Source organism: Rhinolophus ferrumequinum, chromosome 24 (genome assembly GCF_004115265.2).
Source record: "Rhinolophus ferrumequinum isolate MPI-CBG mRhiFer1 chromosome 24, mRhiFer1_v1.p, whole genome shotgun sequence".
Classification (NCBI taxonomy): domain Eukaryota; kingdom Metazoa; phylum Chordata; class Mammalia; order Chiroptera; family Rhinolophidae; genus Rhinolophus; species Rhinolophus ferrumequinum.
Window position 1 is genome coordinate 26,019,105 of NC_046307.1, and position 24,952 is coordinate 26,044,056.

The 24,952-nt window shown below is 41.2% G+C and overlaps 1 protein-coding gene across 1 annotated transcript; it reads right to left on the bottom strand.

Annotated features, from left to right (window-relative positions):
- Positions 1-15,371: 15,371 nt before the first annotated feature.
- On the bottom strand, positions 15,372-15,788 carry LOC117016837 (40S ribosomal protein S26-like). The gene has a single exon (XM_033096573.1). It carries the CDS (start codon positions 15,771-15,773, stop codon positions 15,426-15,428), a length of 348 nt encoding a protein of 115 aa, XP_032952464.1. The 5' UTR covers positions 15,774-15,788; the 3' UTR covers positions 15,372-15,425.
- Positions 15,789-24,952: the final 9,164 nt, after the last annotated feature.

Genomic DNA, 24,952 nt, shown 5'->3' on the forward strand with positions numbered 1-24,952 from the left:
CTATTTTAGTAGTTACCTGTTACTTGGAAAATTGGATGGGGACAGATCTGAAATCACTCTGGCTGTATTGAGTTACATATAGAAACAAATGCACCAGCTAGAATAGGGTGGGGGAAGATAGTTTTCCATCCTAGCTCTTAGGCTTCCTTGGACCAACTTCTTCTCTGACTGCAACCTACCATATCTTGGTAGTTAATTACTTAGCATAATTAGCCTCCTGTCCCTGAAAGCATCAGGATCTACCTCAGTGTCCTATGGTTACCACGTCACCCAAACTCCTTTGCCAATTATGACCTTTGAAAAGTTTCTAATGTTAGAAAGGTTTTATTTTGTAAATGTTGAAATAACTTGAGGTGTGACAGCTTGGGTCCCAGGAAAACAAACAAGTCAGAACTTGATTCTTTCCTACCTTCTTTACCTGTTGCACGTTGCTTTTTGCATCCTTACCATAAACTGTTGGCTTTTCCCCTTGCCTCTCTGCTCTCCTAACAGTTTGCTTGTATCTTTAAAATAACACTTACTCCATCTTGCCTTTGATTACGTTACCTTTATATTACCTGTTGACTTTTTTTTTTTGCCTTGCCCGCTCTTTTTAACATCTATAACATAGAAACTCATATTTACTGAGATTTCACTGTGCCTGACACACTGTGCTAAATGCTTTAATGTATTATCCTCTATGATTATCACCCTCATTTTATAAAATGAGGGAACAGAGGCTTACAAAGATTGAGTAACTTGGCTGAACCCCTAAAACTAGTAGGAGGTAGAGTCAGGAAGAAATGCAAAACCCATGACATTAGTGACTAAACTCTGCTATGCTGTGAACCCAGGAGTGGGGACTATGTTGTACCCTCTTGGTGTTCTTCATAGCTTTGGGCACAGGGTTTGGGCACTAGAAACTCAATAAAATTTGCAAAAAACGTGACTCCCAGACCAGGTCCTATTCAAAATTTGGGGCATAGTTCTCCCTTCATAAACTTGTCTGTGTATCCAGAAATATTGTTTTGGGACTGATCCTCCATAAGATTTTTCATAAGATTCTAAATGTCTCATATTGTTTTGGATTATATTTTCACAGCTTCTGGCTAGCCCAACCTAGCTCCTTGTTCCATAAGGAAGGCCAAATGCTCAGAGTTTTAGCTTTATTGGCCAAAATATCTCAGTTCCAGCTGTTCTACACTTTGGATACAAGTGCATTTTTACAAAAGTTTGTAGTCACGCTTACAGGAATAAGAGGATACATTTTAAAAAATGAGGACTAATGAAAAGTGGAAAGAAACTCTTAGGATCATCTGGCTTATCCAATAATTCTCTCCGGTTTCAGATGTAAAAACCAAGGACCAGAGTAGAAAATGGACTTCTCTGAGGTCTGGCGGAAGAGCTGTACTGCAGACTGGATGAGCCTTAGTAATCAAGGTTCCTTCTGACACACCAGGCTGATGCTCTGTGCATTGTGATTCAGAATCATTGTTATTCAGGTTTTTGATTCATTGCAAGCCTTTCTCTTTTGCGTATACTTGTTTTTTCTAAATGACAAATTGTGTTCATCTCTACTCAAGTACATGAAAGTCTGTGAATCTCATTTATTCAGGCAACTGGCTTCATGGCCATGAACACCATGCTAAGAGCTCTTATGCTTTTTATTTTTCAAGTGAAGAAAACATTTCTTTGGTTCAATGAAGTTGGTAGTACTCTGTTGGCGGGGCTATACATTCAACATCAGATTGCTCCTTAAAATGTCATACATGTGTTTGGAATTTTATATATGGGAGGATTTGTTTCTGGGGGTGGGGTGGGGGTATCTTAGTTGTGCTGCTGCTGGATTCACTGGGAAACCCTCACCTAACTGCCGTGCTTATACGAGTGCTGAACTGGGAGTCAGGAAACCCAGCTCTGCTACTGTCCAGTGGGGTGGCTTTTCCAGGTCACTTTTATTTTCTCAGTTTCAGGGTAGGTGTAGGTCTGAGAACTCTTCTGACTTTAAATTTGTTAACGTTCACTGATGATTCTTGAAGAGAATGGTAAAATAAGGAAGAGGAACTTTATGAGCAGCCCCTAAGGTAGAGCAATCAGCTACCTGTTTGTGGGGAATTGCAGAGGTAGTGAGGATGTTCCTTATCTGAGGTAGCTCTTCTCTTTTGGCTTAAAAATCCCACTCCTGGTACTCGGGTCCTTCGAATTACTATGTCATGACCTTTTCTTGATTCTGTAAGGGAGAGAATTTTTTCCCTCTACGCTCTTAGGTTCAGGGTAACGTGCCCTGCGAATTAAACTGACAAAAGACAGATGTGCAGGAGACAGTGCGTACAAATTTTGTTTGATGGTAATATTTTATTACATGGCTTATGGAGCTTCATAGAAAAGAAGTAAAACCCAAAGAAGTGGTTAGACCTGAGAGTTTATATACTGTTTTAACAAAGGGTGGTAAGTTGTGGAGAGGTGCCAAGACAAAGGGAAAGGGATTTTGGGCTTCTAGAGGCAGGAAATTGTGGGAAGGTAAGTATAAGGGGGAAACTAATGGAAGATAAAGGTTATATCAGTGAGGTTTGTTTATGGAGCTTCAAATTAGTGCCATCTCCAGTAGTGACTTGTCTCCGCTTCCTGGTATGGGAGAAGGGATGGGGACACATTTGCACATGGAGATCTGTGCTTTGCTTTGAGACAGAAAGGGAGAGAGTAGAGCGCTTTCTCTACATCTGCTGTTTCTAAATTGCCTTCTGCTCAAAATAATCCTTATGTCAAAGTGGCATATTTTGGAGTGGCATATTCTGATCCTTTTCACTTCCTCTTTTAAGACCTGTATATTCTTGTCAACTAGTCTATTTCTCTTCAGATGTTTTCTTGAATTTCTCTACAGTGCTTGTTTGAGGTTTTGGAGCAAGAGCCGGGTAGTTAAATTCTTGGCATTGGGGGGGTGGGGAGCTGGCTGTAAAGCTCCCTCTTTTTGCTCTATTCCCCCCTTTCACCCTCTGCTATACCTAGTTCCTCTCCTCTCAGCTTTATCCGTCTCTGAGCTTTTTATGAATGTCAGCTTTCTCCTATGTGCTCGTCACCCAGCACTCATCCATCTCTGTGTTCAAGAAGTTTGTAAACATATCATTCTTGTGTTATTCTTTCTCTTTCTCTCAATAATGTAGGTTTTAACTTAAAAAGTTGTTCTTACTGTTTTAATGGTGTCTCAGGATGCTAAAGTAATAATTATCAATACATTGTTAATACTCAAAGGACTCCTGGACATGGAGATAAAAGATTCACTACAATTTCTATTAGATATAAAGCCTGATTCTAAAATCTTGTTAACTTAATAAGAAAAATTTCTCTAAATACGCCTCTAAAAATTTGTACACTGTTTACACAATTGATAAATCAGTACTTACCAATTTAATAAATCAAGTTTCCCCAAATATTTAAACGTTGGTTGCAAACATTTAATCAAAAATTTAGGAGTTCATTACAAATTACGTGTTTGATATATTAGAGAATCTTAAATGTTGTAAGTACCTAAGATGTAGAAGATAATATACGCAAACATTTAAAAATGATTACTAAACTGGTTATTGTACTGCGATTACAAATCCAATCTAAAGTGTGGATATTATGGATTTAAATTTGGTATTTCATTATCTCTGTTCTTTTTATTTCTCCAAAGGTTACCTTTTTAAAGTTGCAGTAGTTTTGCTAGATATTATTTTACATCTTCTAGGGTTGTGGTCGTATTTACCAACCTCAAAAGAAAAAAAATACTATTTCAGATCAATAGAAGTTTTAGAATCTCGGTTGGTATCCATTTGGTGTGCCTCGCTTATGAAGTCCAAGGTAAATCAAACCCAAGTCACTCATCATTAGGCTAACTCCCCTTTATAACCAGGATTTCTTTGTTACATCATGAGTTTTGCCTTTCATATGGATTTAACATTTGAAAAAAAAAAATCTGGTGTCTTTCCCAGAATTGGTATACACTTTAAGTTTTGCCTGGTCACCATGATCTATCCCCTTGTTCTGTCATCAGAATATATTGTCCTGGTAGGTTGAAATTATTGGAAATTTATGTATGCCTTATCAGGAACACGTTATAATTAATAGGGTCAGCTTGAGCTTTAATTTTCCAGGAGATAAGGAGTCAGGTCTGCTTAGTTGCCCCTTATTCTCTGGAACACAGCTAATTTATCATCTTGGAGCACTTTGCTGGACCTTTTGTTTAATTAGTTATTCTGTGTGATCACTGGTGCTAATGAAGAGCAGGAATCTTTCCACTTGGTTATTAGGGATCACTGTTGGTGCTGATTGCCCTTCCTGAAATAGACTCTCTCTCTTTGGGGGCCATTTTCCTTACATTTTTTGGGAATTCACATGCTTTAAAAAACTGTGTGTGTGTGCATGTGTGTACCCAGTTCTGCAGCCAGTTTGGATTCTGGACCTTGTTCCAAAGTGGGGGGTGTGCGTGGTGGGGGTGTGGTTTCCCAACCACCAAGCAATTCTCGGACACCAGCTGAGTGTCCTACAAGTCAACCCAATTCTGACACTATCCACCTGGAGTGAGTCAGATCCCACAAGGTAAGGGCTCAGTCCCACAGGACTGTCCCCCTCCACTACCCCACCCCCCACACTTCAGATACGAGTCGCAAGCCCAGGTTATCACCTGTACTTCTCTCCACCGGCTGTAGATTGGATGTTCCAATGAACCCTTCCTTGGATTTGATTAAGTTGCTAGAGCAGTTCCCAGAACTCAGAGAAACTTTTACTAGTAGATTATTGGTTTATTATAAAAGGATGTAACTCAGGAACAGCCACATGGAAGAGATGCACAGGGCAAGGTGTGGGGAAAGGGCGCGGAGCTTCCCTGCTCTTTCCGGGTGTGCCACTCTCCCGGCACCTCCACATGCCCACCAACTTGGAATCCCACTCTTTCGGGTTTATGTGGAGGCCTCATTACATGGTCATGATTGATTAAATCATTAGCCATTGGTGACTGATTCTCACTCCAAGCCCTCTCCTCTTCAGGGGGTGGGACTGCAAGTTCCACCCCTGTAATCACATGGTTGGTTCCCTAGGCAATCAGCCCCCATTCTTAGGTGGAGCCCAAAAGATGCTTCTTTAACATAACAAAGGACACCTTTATTGCTGTTCATCACTTAGAAAATTCCAAGGGTTTTGGGAGCTCCGTGCCAGGAACAGTGAAGGAAGACCAAATATACATTTCTTACTGTGATTTATAAATCACAGTATCACTATATATGTATATATATGTATAACAATATCACTATAGTCACAATATCACTATAAATAAATAAATAAATTTTAAAGCAAAATGCAAGAAAAAAGAACACACTCAATATGTATTACTACACTGCTACTTATTAAAATTAATAAAAAGTAGTATGCCCTATTTATTCCTCATTTATGTTACAACTCTCTTTTTGTATACCTCACAATCTCTTTGTATGCCATTATGCAGTCATGGTCTTATGGAGGCTCACAACTTCTCAATTAACTGTGCTTATTATTCCCTTTCTAAGCTCAGCTTGGGCAGTGGGACACCGTTTAAGATGACTCCTTTGCTTTTTACCATGCTTGCTTTCTAGTGGTAACATGGTCATCCAGCCCATCCTGATTTTTTTCCTATCCCATGATATAAGAAACTGCCCTTTAAGAAAGAGTGTGAAAAGTTCTGCCTCCTTTCAGTGAATGAAAGCACCAAACTCTAGGCTTTGTGAGTTCACAGGAGTAACGCTGGTGAGCAAAAGACTGTACCTTGGGCCATGTTGGTGACTGGGCTTAAACGGATGTTTGTTTATAACTTTCTAAGTTCACATTGAGTTTTTGCAATTTAACACGTGTTCTTCTACTTTATTTTTGTTTTTTATAGTGTGAGATTTCAAAGACCACCAAAACTTCTTTTACAGTGAAAATAATATCAGATATTCAGTCTGCCGTCTTGAGCCAGAAAGCCCTCTGTGGTTTTGAATGTGCATTGTGATCATTATGAACAGAAAATCTTGTGTCTTTTTATGTCATTTAAACTTGAAAGATTGTAAAATTTTTATTACAATTCCACATAAGCACAATTTTAATATCTACATAAAATTCAATTGAAGAGTAAATGTTTCCCTCTCATTGGACATTTAGCTGTTATTTATTTATTTATTTTTTGCCGTGGTAAATACCACACTGATAAATTGTTTGTGTGGGTAAAAGTCTTTTGTTCTAAGTATTGTTTCCTAAGGGAGGAATTACTGGGTCAAAGGGTACGACCATTTCAAGAACTCTTCATAGGAAATCGAGCATGGTAATAATAACACCTAGTTCAGGGGAGCTGTGAGGATGAAATGCATCAATGTGTAAAGCACTTGGGGTAGCTTCTGGCACAGAGTAAGCATTCAGTCAATGCTGGCCGTATTCAGTGTTGCTTCCCACACTGGTCCTACCCATTTACAGTGCCGTGAGCAGTGTCGGAGGGAACCAGGCAGGCAGTGTCTGAGCACGGAAGCTTTCCACGAAGTCTGGGATTCTGCTCTGAACAAATTTCGCCCCAGCTGGCCGGTGACGATAGCTGCTATTGTGCTGGCTGCTCATCAAGAAGAGGCGGACATCTCCCGTTGGAAACTGCTGGAGGCTGGCTTGCTCTCTGCTTCTTATAATGATGGGTGATGATAGATGTCAGCCCAGGGGCCACAGGCAGGGCTCGGTGCCGCACATGGAGGGACTTCGTTTCGTGAATTTTCTCGAGGCAGCTCACATTGTGAGAGGCTGTGTGCTCTAGTAAGCAGCTCTCCACTTCCACCTCGAAGATTCCTCCTAAACATCCTGGAAAGAGGAGGAAGAGTGTATCTTAGCTCTCCAGGCCCTCTGCTAAGTTAAGGCATGTAGGAAGTTAAAAACAATCAACAAGACCAGCGCCTGCTCTCAATGACTTTAGGATCCTATTGTGTCATGACACAATGGTACAGAGGGGATGGTCATAGGCCGTTTTGGCTCCACCCAGGTCTTTTTTACCGCCCCCCAGTTGCTGTAGTAAGTGTTGTGGTTGATGGAACCTTCTCTGGAGACTTGCTTTTGGCTGTGTCCATCCCATGAGGTTACATTCCCCATCCTGCACTCCTGCCAGGCGCAGCCAGGGACTGGCTGATATGGCCTCAGGGGTAAAACCCTCTGTGGTATGATTTATGCTTCAGAGCACCCTGCATCCAACGCCTCACACATACTCCTCCACCCACTCAACCCGTGGCGATACTTTCCTGGATACCACATTCCTGCTTAGCAACTTCCCTCCCTCACGTCTCCCTCCCCTCCCTTACCCTGCATGCCCTGGATAAAGGAGGTGCACCTGAATCTCTTTGGTTTTAGAGGACCTGACCTAAGACTAGGAGACAAGATTGGTTAGTAAGGTAGACTGTTCCTCCTGGTTAAACACTATATAAGGGAGAGGAAGTGTGTGTTGGCAGGGGGGGTGTTACTTACTGGAGGTGCTAACCTTTGAGCTGGGTGAATATGTATAGATACACACTATATGTATGTATAACATAATGAGTATATTTATTAAGAATAAACAAGATAATTTCATAAAATGGTGAGTGCTAGGGGAAAATCATAGTGTGATGTTTAAGGAGACGTGATGTGATGATGTAGAATAGTTATTTTAACCTTTTGCTTCTCTGCTTAGCATGACCTACACTGCACTCTGGTACTCCGGCTGGTATCCTGGTACCAGTTCTACAGTTGCAGGTGCCATTCATATAACAAATAGGTACTGAGCATTTACCATGTGCCACGCATTGCCTTGTGCATTTGGATAAAAAAAGGCATGAAGTTGGTTTACCTGTCTATGAATTGACTCCTGGGTACAATGGAGGTAATAATATCTAGCTATCTCAGAGGGGTCTGATCATCCTCCACTTCTCTTCCCCTGCTGCCCTCCCTGAAGCTCTTTCAACTCTTGCTGCGCAAAGAGGAAACTTATTTAATGACTTGAAGTATTTGCTCTCCTATTCTTAGGGAGGAAAAAGCCCCTAGTGTGAGGCTTTCTGTGAAGACTTAACAATTATATTATGGCATAAAAGAGTCATCATGTTTCATCAAAGTCCTCCTGCCTCTGTTACCTACACATTAGAAGAGGGAATTGAAAACTCCGCCACTTCATGCTGTTTTCCCTCCCAGCACTGGAAAGCCCACGGAAAAGCTATGAGAAATGTTTCAAAACAAGTTGTACAGTGTTTGATGGATCATAAATCCAGAGCTCCAAGATGTATAAAGTATACAATTCAATAGAATTTGTTTTTTCAAAAGCAGCTGCAAGAAACAAACAAACAGACAACAGTGGTCTGACACATAGCTGAAAATTTCCTCCATATCATAGAGGAGGAAATCAATAAACCCTTCCAGGAATTGAAGGTCTTTTCTCCCAGAGGATACAAAAGGGACAGTGGTAGTGAGCTCAAGATGGCGGCTATAAGATATATTTGCTCTAAAATAAATTTAAGAAAAAAATGTAATTGATACATTAAAGCGATATGACTCAGAGCACAATCATAAAGCAACTTTATTCTTCCCACTCTCCTACCCCTCACCCTTTTTTGCTCCAGGGTACACAGCATATGTGCACAAACACACACACAGTCTCAGTAGATCTTCCTAGGGCCCTGGGGTGCGATCAGGCAGGCCCTGTAGCTTATCTTCGTGCTCTTAGATTATAAAAAGTTCACTTGACTCTTTAGTTCCCTAAGAGGTCTCAGTTCAGCAATGAATATGTTTTGTCCCATGGAATAGGAAGGCCTTGGACCACAAAGTTAACTTTTGTTCCCCACCCCATCTCTGGCCTGGGCTGGCACTTGCAGGAGGAAAGGTGAAGGTGGGCGCCTGGTCTGTTTCTCCACGTTTTTGGTTATCCTCTCACTTCCTACTTGATCCTTAGCTCGGCATTCAGGAGGAGGTGGCGGGAGGGTAGTAAAAGGCAAGAAAGTATTCAGGAGACTGGCATTGATTTCTTCTTCTTCTGCCCTTGACACATGTTTGAAGCTGACTTTCACTTGGGCTTAGTGAATAATCACAGCTGGTTCTGTTTTTGGGGAGCCAACAGTGGGTTTTTGGGGGGTCCCCTATACTGGGATAGATATGTTGTCTGCATGTCCTGCAAAGCAGGTGGTACTTTTTCATCTGCTGGCCTTTTTGTATCTCCTCCATTATCCCCAGGGAATACGTGGTTGACCCTCTGCCCTAATATCTTCTCACCCCTTCTGATAGTACACAGGGCTCAACTTGACCTTGGTTATCTGGAGACCAGGTACCTAGATTGATAGCAGGGGCTGTTCAAGTAGAGGTATATAGAATTCTGGTAATAAATAAAGTCCTGGCCAGGGTCGACTTTACAGTGTGTCCATTTGGCCAATAAACCCATCTGCTGGTCAGTTCTTCTCTCTTGGAAGGCACAATTTGGATTAACATACTTAGTAATTGTCACAATGCCTCCATTGGTTCCTTAGCCTGTGGGATAAGGGCTATCACTGTGGGAAAGGCCAAGTGGAAGCCCCGAAACTGCATCCCCACTCCCACCCCCAATCGAAAACAGAGTGAATCAAAGGCAGTATTGCGTTCTAGGATAGTAGGGGGGACGGAGGACATTGGTGACATTTTTAAGCTTCTAAATGATGCTAGAGTGGGGGCCCTCATAAAATCTCGTTAGTTCACCAGTCTAACTCTTGAAGAGACCCGATATGCCCTGGAGGTTTAAAAGAAGATTTTTCACGAAATCAACCATTTAGAAGCCCTGATTGTGGCTGCTGTTCCAGATGTGGTATCTCTCCTAGAGTGGGTTAACGTGACCTCAGAATGTGGTCACTGATGTGACCTATTCCAATTTGAAAAGTGAATCAGAAACAGTGTATATTCATGTACAGTGGTCAGCAAAATATAGTTAACAGTTTCGCCTGAGAGCTATGTTAAAACTGTCCTGCCTTCTGAAAGGATTTGGACCATCTGGACATCAGGCAGAACATCACATTAATTTACTGCATTGTTTTTCTTATGCTAATCAAGCCCAAGAAGCAAGAACTGACTAGCATGCTAGCGGCTTTGGTAAGATACATCGTCTCCACTGAATGGGTGATAAACCCTATAAAGATTCAGGGACCTGCACATCAGTTAAATATTTATGGGTCCCATGGTAAGGGCAACCCAGACCATCGTCTCCAAAGTAAAAGACAAATTATTGTATTTTGCACTTTCCACTATTACAAAGAAAACCGAATATCTGGTAGGCCTCTTTGGATTCTGGAAGCTTCCTACCCTGAAGCTGGGAATATTGCTCCAGCCCATTACCAAATGACGCAAAAGTTTGGCTGCTTTGAGTGGAACGCAGAGCAGGAAAGGGCTCTCTAGTAGGACCAGGCTAGAGTGTAAGCCACCTGCTATTTGGATCGTACCACATGGAAGACGTGGGGTATTCGAGGTATCAGTGGTGGGAAAAGATGCCATGTAGAGCTTCTGTCCAGCCTCAGTGGGAGAAGCACAACACAGGCTCCTTGGGGTTTTGGCACAAGAATGATCTATCCTTACTCACCTTTTGAAAAGCAACTCATGCCACATTGCTAGACCCTGGTCGAGACGGAGCACCAGGATATTCGTTGTCTGCCCATCATTAGCTGTCATACTCACCAAGTGACAAGGTTGAGAGTGCCCAGCAATGCACCATGAGGTGGGAAGGGTGTATCTGGCATTGAGCACAAGTAAGGCTAGAGGGTACAGGAAGGTTCAGAAGCAGGTAGCCCCAGAATCTGTGTCACCCACCACTGTTGCACTAGGGCCCCTCCTCCCGCTTATACCTCTGGCTGCATGAGGCACCCTTTTTGAGCATGTGATAGAGGAGGGAAAAATCCAAACTCGGTTTATGGGTGGGTTGACATGGTATGTTGAGGGCAAGCTGAAAATGATGACAGCTGCATTACAGTCTCGAGAAAGATTGAAGAACAGTGACAGAATAATTTTCTCACTGGGCAGAGCACTGGGCAATGAACCTGATCGCGCCTTTGGTGTGTAAGTAGACGTAGAAGGAGGTTAAAATTTGTATGGACTTATGGGTGGTAACCCATGGCCTGATCCCCAACGGAGGGGCGTATATTTTTCTTGCTGTCTGTCTTTATCCCTCCCTTATCTCTTTCTTGCTCTTTTAAACTTTTCTTCAGGGTAGTGCTTGGGGCATGTAAGTACTCATTATTCATTCAGTCATCTATTCATCCTTATTTTGTTCCAGGCTTCGTTTTAGGTGCTGCGAGGCATTCTAACGTGAGACATAACCCATCGTTTTCCTCTTCGTGTCTCCTCCTCCCTCCCTCACCTTTAACTCGTGCTTCCTGTGTACCTGGCATGGTCCCAAGTGCTTCACATGAGCACGAGCTCCTTGAATCCTCAGAAAATCCCCATGAAGAATTGGCGGTGCTGTGAGATGAAAGTGACACAGATGCTTAAGTCACTTGTCTAAGGGTTTACAGCCAGTAAGCGAGCAGATGCATCGCTTTGACAGAAGAGTTAATGCCGTTATCCCGTGAGGTTTAACACCTGAAATGAGATCAGCTATTAACACCATGAACACAAACAAGTTTTATTTTATTACTTGCATTCTTTTTATTTATTTGAATGAAGATGTGAGTCGATTGCTGTAAATTGCCTTCCGCTTCTCTGTTGTGCTGAAAGCTAATCATGCAATGGTCATTCCTTATGCCCACCCTGCAAGATGGGTCCAGAGGAGTCTTCTCTGAGTTCTACAACCTCACACTTTCTAGTTTGTTTTAAGAAAGTCTTTTTTTGGTTTTTCCTTTTTCTTGTAAATCTTCCTTCCGGTGAGTTCCCGGAAAGGTAGCAACGTAGCAGCTGCATAGCTGTGTGATTGACACATGGAGAGGTTGAATTGCTTGCCCAAAGTAATTCTGCAGGCTAGTGATGACGCCAGCATAGGACCTGTAATTCTGGCCCTGTGCCCTTAGCTGTAACCACGGGATCAAAGAGTCACCTTTGACTCAGGGGGCACCTGTCTGCAGCTTCCATGTGGCAAGTGCGTTGCGTATTGGTGGAATTTAAGACATTATGTGATCTGCAGATTCTCTGTTTCCGTGGCCTTTGGTAATTGCCTCTTCATGGTGGTAACTTGGCATTTTTTGCTTAGTTTCATATTCTTACTTGTATTCTCTTTATTTCAATGTTGTCATCATCATCGGTAATCATGCAGTATTGGACAACTTCAAAAGAATAACGCTGATAGGAATATAGGAACAAAAGTTCTATTTTATTTGGTAAAAGTGCCTTAAATAAATCCCAGGGTGGCCTCCTTGAGGCACAAATCGCAGAGTGGATATTGATCGTCGAAGCTGCCAGCAGTTATGAGAATTTACTTAAAATAAAATGATTTTGCATAAGTAGTTGACCGCAAACATTATCTAATAAATTGGCACATGTGGAAGGATGACTTTATAAGCTGGGAAATGTGTCTAGTCTCAGCAGTTTAGATGATGAATTAACAACTGCATGCCTGTTCAGAAGTAGACTGACAACCGTAGAAAAGCATACTAGTTCTCTGAAGATGTACGTCACAGAGCCTAGGTCATTTGCTTTCTTCCTTTTTAAACTTCTCGGTTCCTTATAGGGCCAGGATTAGAGTGACGTGAGTGAAGTATTTGCCTCAGGAACAAAATGTAAGGAGATGCCCAAACCGTAGGAATCAAGATAAATAATTGAATGCAACATTTAGAAAAAGAGAATCAAAATTAGGGCCCCAAATCATTGATGAACCAAATATCGACATTTTAAATAAAGTCAGGGTTTGACCCTGACTTGCACGAGTCGTCTCAGTTGCCTTCCCCGATCCTGGCCTGCCTCCTTATTTGAATACTTAGCTGTATTCCCCCTAGACTGTAAGTTCCACGTGGAAGAAAGCATGGTGTCTGCATGGCATGGCACACTGAATATGCTCAGTATGTCTTTCTTCTATGAACGAATGACAAAGTGTTTTTCCCTGGAAGGAGAACTGGGCTGTGAGGCCACACACAGGTAGGCCACGCCACGTATTCGCTATGTGGCCTTGATGAAGTCACTTCTCTGGAGGCCTCATCTTTGAAAAGAAGGGTTTGAACAATATGTGGCTTGTGGTGCTTTCCAGCCTCCAGATTCTGAGATGCTTCACTGGTATCCAGGTGGGCTATCATCAGGAGGATTTGTCTATACAATCATCCAGCAAAATTTATCACATACCATCCAAGTGCCTAACTGCGGGCCAAATGCTGGAGGAAGGAAGGTCAGGAGCAAGGGTCCCTGACCTCGGTGAGGTCACAGAGTGGTGGGAAGACAGACATGCAGCAGGCATGGGCACATGGAGAGACTTGCCCTAGTGGAGTGCAGAAAGGACCTGATGGAGGAATGCCTAAGTCTCCCCGGGGCAGTCCATGTTTGCACGGAAAACGTGAGCAGAGAAGAAGGATGAGGAGGAGTTTACCAGCTAGGGAAGAAGGGGTGCAGACTTTTCATCTTAGGGAAAAGCATGTGTGTGCCTGGCTCTGTTTTTTTTTTTTTTTTTCCCTTTTCCCAAAGACTAGCATATGGAAGGCAATGCATGCTAAGAATCGAAAGGGAAAGGGCCTTTTAAAATTAAACTCAAGAGTGAAGGAGGAGACTGTGATTCTTTAGTAAGGAGAGCAGTTATATTACCAGGCGTCAATCTTTGTGGTGCAAAGTTTTGATTGTCTTCAAAATAATGCATCCCGAGGGCAGATCCCTTCTCACCTTGAGGGTCTCTGTGCCCTCTCTTTGTTTGCCCTCACCATCTAAAACCTCTTCCCATCCTAGTAGAGAGAGTGATGGCCCATCTTGGCTGGCAGCGGGACATAAGCAGAAGCAGGTCTTGGATAAGGTAGAGAGGCAAAGTGTCACAGAGTGTAGCGTGCATGATTAGAGATGTATATGCTAGAGTAAAGGAACTTACTCAGAATGAAAAGGAATGTTACCATTGTTGGGGGGTGGGGAGAAACAGGTTATGAGAAGTGATCCGATTGGCTCAAAGAGCCAGAAAGTATAGGCTGGGCTCATCATATAAATGCTTAGGTTGGATGGAGGAGAATTATAAACAGATTTTGTTATATTGGAAGAGTTCCCTTGGTGGTAGTTAAACTTATGATATATAAGTGGTTTTATTTACTGTCTTAATACTATATCAGCAGACGACCCTTGTAGTAGCACACTAGGGTGAGATGCCAAAAGTATAAATATGAGACCGAGGGGGACTTGAATGCTGTCAGAGTGGCTTGTTAATGACTAGATCCAGGTTGGCCCCTGTGTAGTGATTAACTAGCTCACAAATCCACATCTTGGTCAAGAAAACTGAGGCCCAGACCAAAAAGAAAGCCCCTTCCATGTCTCCTAAGTTGACACCTCCATTTTTGGGCAGCTTCTCTCCACGGAGAGCTGAGACTGAGGTGAAAAAATAAGGTCTTCATGCATGTAGAGTCTTCGCTGTCTGGCAATTATTTGGGAACACGCTCCTTTTCTTTCTGAGAGCATTTGAGGTTGATGAGTTCTGGTGATTGTGACCTGACCCTCCACAGGCCAAAGAGGAAGACGACAGAAGCATATGTTCACTCCGTCTTCCCTTTTTGGTTTCACAAAGGAAATAGCCTTTGCTAAAGGTCAGCTGGTGTTTGGGGATGGCCTGATAATATTCTTCTTTCCACTGGGAAACCAGGCTCTAGCTGGGCAACTCAGGTACCATTGTTTAGAAATTCCCCTGAATCCCAGGTATTATCTCTTTCCTTTTGTCCTGCCTTGAGGAAGGAGAATTTTTCAGCAATGATAATGAGGCTGGCTCTGTGCTGGGTAAATACATCCTGTCAAAGAATAGCATTTGTATCCAGCTGCAAATTGTATTGGCTCCAATACATAGCAACATTAAATGCTATACACCTCTTCCTGATGTTCTGACCTGAAACTTATAATGTACTAAATCCAGGAGGATAAAGAGGCTTTATTTTATGGGCTAACTGTAATCAATTGCTGTTTGGAGTGCTGTATTGAGAAGCGTACCAAGGTTGCTTCCATGCTTAGTGGGAAGGAGTTCTGTGATCAATTAGGCATGTCTGATGGGAGTGGAAAAGGGGAATAGAGGCGTCTGTGCCAGGAAATTGTATCCCCTTTTTCTTGCTTTCTAAACTTTATCTCCCATCTGTAACCACAGAAGCTCTTTACACGTCCTTTAAACCTGGCCTCCAAATGTCATGTGTTGCCTGCCTATACAATGAGGTATATACTCTTGGGTCACAGAGATTGTCTTCCTCTATTGGGAATTCTATAATCTATACCACTTATTAATGTGTGTGTGTTTTTTTTAAAGTATAATTTCCATTTTATTTTTTCCCCGAGAATATTTCTTCAGTCCTTAAGGACTTAGCTCCTTACATGGGCTTTGGTGGAGGTCGTGGGGCAGCACCCACAGGTCGAAATCGAGGTGGGGGTGTTTGGTTCTTCCGGGCTTCACGGGAACGATTCCTGACTACCTTGCCGTGAATGGCACAGCTCACATAGTAATGTAGTTTCACATACAGCTTGGGAAGCACATAGGCGTCGAACACACTCACTTCGGAAATGTCCCTAACGGCTGCGGCCTCTACTATGTTTCGAATGACGAACTTCTTAATGGCCTTGTCCTTGGGCACACATCGGGCGCAGTTGGTGCAACGAATAGGCTGCACATGGCCGTGGCCCTTTTTGGCACGACCATTGTTCCTTCTTTTCTTGGTCATCTTGGAAGTGAGGACCCGAGAGAGGTTATTAATGTTTTTCATGCTTAGTCCTTATGGCAGCAATAAAACAGTTAGTCATCTTAAAACCGTACCATTTTTTATGTATCAATTTGGAAAACATTTTGAAAATTATATTAATCTGTATTTGTGATGAAAAAGGATAAAATGAGCACTGCAATATACCACTGGTGGGAATTCAGCTTGGTAAATCCTTTTGGAGGGCAATTTGAAAATACTAGGATGCCAAAAAAATGTATACAAGTGGACACTTTGGTCAACATTGCTCAAGCAATAGTTCGCCGTAATCAGAAGTGTCTGGATGCTGATGGTAACCACTTTGAGCATCTCTTGTAATTGCAGAAGTCAAATGTGACTTGTATTCATCTTTTGTTTTTGATATATATTGAGTATAACCATTTTAATAGTTTTCCTTTCTTAAAATGTGTACAATTTTTTTTGACATGCTCTGTATTTATGAGTCTTTAAGATGTGAAAATATCCTTAGACCTTGGAATGATTTTTTTCTTGACATTTAACCTCAGGCGGTAATTATAAATTAACAAAGATTTACGCTCATGTATACATGTTAAAGTGTTATCTATAATAGAAGTAGTAAATAAATGTAATCAGCAATAGGTTAAAGAATTATGGCATAATAACAAAAACAGTAACTTCCTTTTATTGATCATCTATATGTCAGATACTTTACATATTTTTATCTTATTCTCATGTCAGATGAGGAAACTGAGGCTGGAAAATGCTAAAGGATTTCCAATCCTAGTAATATGTGTGCAGTAGTTAATCTGAAAACCTTTTGTTACAAAACACCTAGAATTGCTGGAGAAAATGTAACCATGCTTAAGCAATATATTTAAATGCATAGTTGCAGTTGTCAAGAATATAAGGGAAACATCCCTAGGGCTAGAAATAGAGAGGATAGTGAAACAGAGAATGGCAGAATGGCAGAGAATGCCATTGACTGCCCTGGGGCGGGGATGGAGGTGGAGATTTCTGATCTCTGTAGCAATTGGTCTTAGATTTGAATATCTATGTGTGGTAGAAGAAGAGTTATACCCTAGGTGGAGAGTAGGAACTCACACTTTGAAAAAAGCTGGATTCCATCGAATGGGTAGACAGGAGAAATATCCATATATTGTCAAAGGGAGTCAACAGATAGTTTGTCTCACCCCAAGCGTTACCTGAAAAATAAGTTTCTAATGAGATACCATAATCATGGGTCTGCTCAATTTGTAATGGGAATTTGAAGTAAACTACCTGAATAATCTAGCAATTCATAAGCCTTAATGTCATCCTGAGCTGGTAATACTTTGGAGGCACCTGGCAGAAAAAAATTGCAAGGCTTCCTTGAGGAGACATAACTAAAATCTAGGTTATACAATATTTCCATAGAAACACTCACAAAATAATATGTAAAATTATGTGTATATTTAAATATACTACAAACTAAAAAAAATATATACGAGGAGAAAGAAAATCCATCATGAATAAGAAAGAGCAGAAACATAGTGGGAGATTCAGATCTTGAAGTACTTTAAATCATAGGTTTATGAAATGGAGACTACAAAGTAAGCATGGCAACACTAAAAACACAATCCATCCTGTGGGTTGCTTCAACATGTTTTAAAATTCCATTTTGTTTTTTTGTATGATTTTTTGGTATTATCTCTTTGTATAAGTTTTTTTGGTGGTTTCTCTAGGTATGACATTACATGTACATAACATCACAGCCTACTGGTAGTTTTAAGTGATATATAGAAACATTATCTCCTTTTATGTCTTTTTACCATCGCCTGTTTATAATATAATTGTCTTAACTATTTCCTGTACGTACATTTAGAACCACATAAGGTAGTGTTACAACTTTTGCTTCAATTGGCAAACCTAATTTAGAAAACTCAAGAGAAAATTATATTTATCCATATTTTTGCTTACTGTATTCTTTCTTTCTTCTTGATGTCCCAAGTGTCTTTCTTTTGTTTCCTGTCTGTTTAGAGAACTTCCTTTAGATTTTTTTTTTTTTGGTAGGTTAGATCTCACTGGCAGCAAATTCTCTTAGGTCTTCTTCATCTGAGAATGTCTTGATTTCCCTTTCATTCCTGAAGAATATTTTCACTGGATATAGGATTCTGGATTGACAGTTCTTTTCTTTCAGCATTTAAAAACATGTTACTCCCTTCTGGCCTCTGTGGTTTTTGATATCTGCTGTTATTTGAATGTTTTTCTCTTAGTAAAGTATTATCTCTCTGTCAGTGCTTTGAAGACTTTTTCATCTTGAGTTTTCAGAAGTTTGACGGTGATGTATCTTGGTGTGAATTTCTTGAGTTTATTTCACTTGGGATTTGTTTAGATTATTGAATTTGTAGGTCTATGTCTTTATTATTTTTTTTTTTTTGCCAAATTTGGAGTTTTCAGTCATATTTCTTGGAATGCTTTTTCAGCCCTATTTTCTTTCTCCTTTCCTTCCTTGATCCCAGTGATTCCTTCCTCTATTCCCCTCTATTGTGCTGTTGAGAGTCCGTATACTGAGATTTTTCAGTTTCAGTTGTTAAACTTTTCAGTTCTAAAATTTCCATGTGGTTCTTCTCTATATCTTCTATTTATTTCCTGAGACATTATGTCTTTGTTGAAAATTTCTATTTCTTTTTGTTTGTTTCAAGTTTGTAATGGCTACTGAAGCATTTTTATGATGTCTACTTTAAAATCTTTGTCAGATAATTCTAACATCTCTGTCATTTGGTGTTGGCATGTAATTATTGTCTTTTAAAAAAATCCATTTTGAGCTCTTTCTGGTTCTTGCTATAATATGTGGTTTTTGATAGAAACTTGGACATTTTGGGCATTAAGTTATGAGATTCTGAATCCTATTTAAACCTGTTTTAGCTGTCTTTTTCCCGATACTGCTCTGGCAGAGGAAGTTATATCCTAAGAATGCACTGCCTTGTCAGGTGGAAGGAGGGGTTTAGGTTCCCCACTTGACATTTATAAGGTGGGGTGTTTCTCGTTATTTCTGGGTAGGGGTGTGATTTCTGGCTTCCTGTTAGATCTCTACTGAGACCTCCTTGCTGGGGGGAGAGGTCGGGGTACCTTGTTACTGCCCCTTACATGGCCTCTGCTGACACCATGAGAGACTATCTTGTTACCGCTGGTAGTGGGGTAAAGGCCCTGACTCTCCATCAGGACCGTACCTCGCAGGAGTGGGGGAATCGTGTAATTACTGCATGCGGGTGGGAGTCTAGGCTCCCCATTGACACAAGGAGGCAGTTGTTATTAGCCATCAGGGGTCAGAGTCCCACCTCCCTCCTCAGTCTCCTCTGACACCACCCCATTGAGGGAGTTCGATTGGGGATCCTCAGTGCATCCTGGCAAGGGTAGAGTCTAGGCTACTTGCTCACGTGGGTAGAGGTGGGGCCATAGTTCTTTCTGTGGTATTTTGCTGCAGTAGAGTGGTTATTGTCTAAACCTTTCCAGGTATAAACTAGAAAGAGCTGGCTTTTAAATCTGTGCCTACGGGCCTTTTCCAGTTGCTGCTCTGAGTCTGGAATATATGAGGCAAACAAACAATCTGGAGAACTCACCGCCATATCATTCCTTGGGTCCTGAGATTCCTAGCTGGTCTGGCTTCTCTCCACCTTTTAGAATCTTTACATGGGTTTCTATATAAAGTCCTGGCTTTTCAGTTGTACTTAATGAAAGGAATAGAGATATATTTGCTTACTCCATTCTCCTAGGAGCCTGTTCAGATTTCAGCATGGAATGAAAACAAGAAGGAAACACCTCAATATAGAGTAAGACCTCACCTTGGTTAAAAAAATTTTATGCAAATGCGCATGTACATCTAGTAGCATGCACACAGCCATAGAAAGGGAAACACATCAAAATATTCCTTCTTTTTCTTTGGATAGTGGGTTAACTTCTGAATTCCTCAAAGTAGACAATTACTATTTTCTTATAATTCGAGATTAATATATAAAAATAGCTTCCCATTTATTTAAAAAATTGTTTACATAACTTCTAAACCTGGGCATTCTATTGCCTATTCTGTCCACCTCATAGATTTGTATTTATGTAAATGTGTCCTATATATTATACACTTTAAAAGTATAAATCTCTAGAAAAACACCAAGGGTTGTTTTTGTACAAAATGAACAAACACCATAGGTATAGGTTTATTATTAAGGGCTTCTTTTGCCCATTATGGTTCCAGGATTTTCCTTCAAGCCACTGGTAAATACAGAAAGATGATAGTGTACTTTTCTAAGTTATCAAATTGACTGCAAAATGGTTCTTCCTACCAACTTTAAGCTCTGTAAACACATACCTTCCCTTTTTGACCCGGGAGCCTATTAGTGCCATAAATCTGTTTTTAACCATTCTGCTAGTTAGAGAGTTTTAAGTGGGGACCATACCTCTTGGTTTCTATGTTTGGTTCTATAACTCAAGCTGAATAAGATCTTGACCTTGACACACTTCAATTTCCCCTCCTGGAAGCTATGGTTATGACAGTCCATGTATGGAGAATGACTAAATAGCCAACAACTAATCTTTATGTTAAAGATAACCCCTGGGAGACCACAACATGAAGAATTTCTGCCATCCCCTTCAATGTATATATAAAATTTTTTAAAAAAAATTGAATTCAAGAATTCATGCATTCCAAACAATATAATGGACATTAAACAAAAATAAAAAAAAATTTTTTTTTCTTTTCCTCTGGCAATCAGAATGCAGGACTTATTAAGTCCTTCTTTGGAATACTGATCCTATACAGCTAACAAGCTAGAGTGGACAGTTTACCTTCTTGGATGAAATATCAAATATTCAAGACCCATTTTTTAAGAATTAGTGCTTCAGATATTACAAGGCAGTTTGAGAGGTCAGCTGGCCTACCTTCCCCTTCCTCTGTGGAAATCACCTTCATTGTCATCTAATGACAGATAATTTACTCATGGACAGAAAAATAAATGCAAAGTGAAACAATTTCCTAACTGCCAGGTGTGAATTGGGAATGCTTTTGTTTTGTTTTGGTAATTTAATTTCCCGAATATGCACAGTTCTTCTTCAGCATTTGGGCATTGAATAAATGTCCATTTTCCCAGCTGAGATAACATGCCCTAGGAGGTCTATTTCTTACTCTGAGCAGTGACAGAGAGGGTCCCTCTGGATTGTCCTGTTTGCAAATGTTAACCAAGTAGATTGCAGATCTTGGCTACCTGTCGCTTGTGTGCAGATCTGACATATGGTCCGCTGTTTTCTTGTGAGAAAAAGATGGAGCTACAAACTGCAAACTGTACTCTTTGATGCTGTGGTATCTGAGGTGCCACATGTAAAGAGAGACAGAGCCTGGGGAAATCAGAGCAGGAATTTCTTGGGTTATCCTTAATCAGCATGGAAGATGACTCACTTGCATATGCCCTAAACTAGTAAAGAAACAGAATTTTAAACACCAAGAGCTCTGTTCCCCACATCATAGTCCCTGCTGAAAGATGTCGCATGCAAATAGGGATCCATTATTAAGCAAGCATTGTGTAAAGGGCACCTTTTGGCCATGTTAAGATGGCCTAATGTCTAAGGGACCCCAAAATGCAAGAATCTTGTTTTGTCAATCACCACATTCACTGTGGGGTTACTGGAGGGACCTCTCATACCACAGCAAAGAAAACGGATATGAAAACTACTCCCACTTAAGCTACTGCATGGTACCCCCCATGGGAGCTGTGCTGTACAGCTGCGTGGGAGCAGTCAGCTCAGGCTCAAGGCCTGGCTTAGGGAAGCCTTCCATCCCCTAGTTTCCAGTCTTACCATCGGTTGGCTGCTGGAGACAGAAATAACCACATATCAGGTCAGGAAGAGACGAGAAGACGGGAGCAAGATGGGTGGGATTGTTCTTAGCACCATAATGTCCATAGAGTAGCAATATCAGTGTCACCTGAAAGTTTCTTAGGAAGGAAGAATCTGGGGTCCCATCCAAGACCTACTGAATTAGAATCTGCATTTTAAATGAGATTTTCATGCGATCTGTTTGCCTGTTCATACATGAGAAGCCCTGTCCTAGGAGACAGGCCATGGATCTGCTCGTTCACTCGTGGGTATATCTGTGCCTTTACTACACAGTGGTCCTGCGTGCACTGATCAAGATCTTTACCCAGATCTGAGCAATCAGATTAGGACTTTCCACCTTTGGGGAGAGCTGAGGAGAAAAGTTAGGACAAAAACGGCTGAGATCTTCTCCCAACTGCACGTGGAAAATACTGGTTCTAATGAAGTTAAATTGATTTTTTTTGTTTTTTTGCTGCAGGATTTTCTCAGCGTGTTCGTTTTAGTCTGCTCAGGCTGCCATAACAAGATACCATAGACTGGGTGGCTTAAACAGACATTTATTTTTTCATGATGCTGGAGGCTGGAAGTCCAAGATCAGGGTACCAGCATGGCTGGTTTCTGGTGAGAGCCCTCTTCCTGGCTTAGAGATGACTACTTCCTTGCTGTATCCTCACATGGAGGAAAGACAGGGTGTGGGAAAGGGACAGGGAGAGGGGGACAGATATCAAGCTTCCTGGTCTCTTCTTATAAGGGCACTAATCCCATCATGGAGGCCTCACCCTCATGACCTTATCTAACCTTAATTGCCTTCCAAAGGCCCCATCTCCAAATGCTATCACGTTTGCGGGTAGGGCTTTGACGTGTTTTTGTTGTTGTTGTAGACACAATTTAGTCCATAGCAATGCTAATGTGCATTGTGACTTTGAAGAAGAGACTATATAATATGCAACCTTACCCAAACTTTTAATACTGCCTGTTTTGCAGGAACACCTATTAACAATGACTGTTTCACAGAACACAGCACAGTATGGGAAATATCAATCTGAGGGGGACTTATTGTTCCGGTTGAAACAAGTAAAATAGAATCCTGCATCCCCGTCCTCATATGAGATTGAGTTTAACTGCCTGTACTTTGAAGTTGTAGATTTTCCAAGGTTAAGGCACCTGCAGTGAAGCTAGATTGTACATGATGGTTAGGAACCAGAGTCAGTGCATAAGGCAAAAAAATGCATTTTAGTCAAAAATTTTTTTGAAAACACTTTGAGATATTAGCCAGATATTAGAGACTAACTTGCCATCCCTTAAGAAGTCCAATATAGCTTGTGTTATCTCCAGTGCTGGCATTTGTCACTGTTTCTGTAGGTGAGTACCAGATCAGGTATCTGACACCATCTAGTTTGAGGAGCGTGTATCTTTAAACACTGGCATCATGCTCAGCAGGATGAGATACTCACATTTTTAAGATAAGGGTGGGAATGAAGATTGTCAGAGGGAACCATGCATTTATGGCTCCCATCCTGAGCTGTGGAGGGTAAGTGCATTCAGTGAAATGGCCTGTGGAATTATTCATACTATGTAAATAGTTCTGTGTCTCTTTCTCTCAGCACATATTATTGAATTTACATATGTTAAATTTGCATACGCTGCAATGCCTCTGTGTTATGCACACAATTTCAGAGAGGGTATTTGCCTGGGGGAAGACCAGATGCCTGAATTCGAAAGGGTCACCTGGTGGCCTTTGGTAAATTTAATGCAATCCAGAGTCTGGTCCTCAAAGTCTTAATGATTTCAGAATTTCAACAACAGCAATTGTTTCCTTAGCTAATAGAGACCGATGAGCCTATGAACCAGAATACCAATTTACATTGAGAAATACAGCTGTTGCAGAGACTGGAATGCTGGTGTCAGCAGATCACCATAATTTTCCTGTGGGAAGCCTACGTAAGAAGTCAAATTATATTTACAAAAGCAATTCTGAAACACTCAATGTGAAATGAAAATGGTCCAAGCTCATTTGCTAAAAGATTCCGATGGACCGAGGGGTTAACTCATTTCCCAAGCGAGTGAATCATTTTGTTGGCTTGTGTTTTGGGAACGGTCTGAGAGTTCAGCAGGTGGGGAATTTGCAAGACACATCACTTTCATGTCCACCTGAATTCACCTTTCTCCCACACATACGTAAGGAACTGAATTTAGGTGAGTTTGCAAGGAGAATGTAATAGGGTTCATTGCCCAGCATGATTACTGTTTTTCCTTTGTGTTTCCTGGTACAAAGGGAGGGGGGACTTTGCTGTCCCAATTAACTCACTTTATTGGCCAACTCTTTGGCCTAAGTAGGAAAAAATTACAGCCTGAGAGCCACTCCCTGATGGCCACCACAAAGACTTTTGGATGGTATTTTCTTCTAGAGGGTCTCCTTTGACTGGTTCAAGCAGTCAATAGATTCATGGCTCTCCTCCTTACTCTTCCCTTTTCTGAGGGACACACCCCACCCCTGGAGACAAAATGATCCTCAGCTATTGAGATGAAGCATGCCATTTTCTTCCTTCCCGTCCTCTTAGCACATAATCCTCTCTCCAGAAGGAAGTACAGAACGTTGATCATATAAATATTTCTTCATACTCTTGTTTCCATCAGTTGAACTTAGTGGGGTCTATGGCAGGGGTTCACAAGCTTTTTCTGTAAAGGGCCAGATAGTAAATATTTTTGGCGTTGGCTCCGCAACCATAGAAAATATGTAAGTGGACGACTGTGGCTGGGTGCCAATAAACCTTATGGGCACCGAAATTTGAGTTTCATGTAATTTTTATGTGTGACAAAATATTCTTTTTTGTATTTTTGAAAACCATTTAAAGATATAAAACCATTTTTAGCTCATGACCTGTCCAAAAACTAATGGCAGGCTGCAATGTGTTCTTTCTTGGCCTAAGGAATTGGCCAGTTTTCCCACCTATGCCACTGTTTTCTCTTGCTTCTGATTTGGTGACAGGGGCAGTAGGACATACTGCTTCCTTCATGTTTTGTCCTTGGTATGGGAAGGTGGGACCATTTAGTACAAGCATAGGCTTCATACTGAGACACAACTAGTTTCAAATCCTAGTTTTACTTCCCCGTAGGCCAAATTGCATAACTTCTCTGAGCACCAGTTTCTTTACCTATAAAATTAATATTCCTATACCTCACAGGATTAACTGATACGGCATATATGAAACATTTCACATAGTGTATACCACATGGTATTAATACAGTATATGTAGCTATTATTATTATTGTGTTATTATCAGGGGACCTGTATTTTCGACTTCTGGTTCTTCTATCTGTAGCATGTCAGTCTTCTCTCT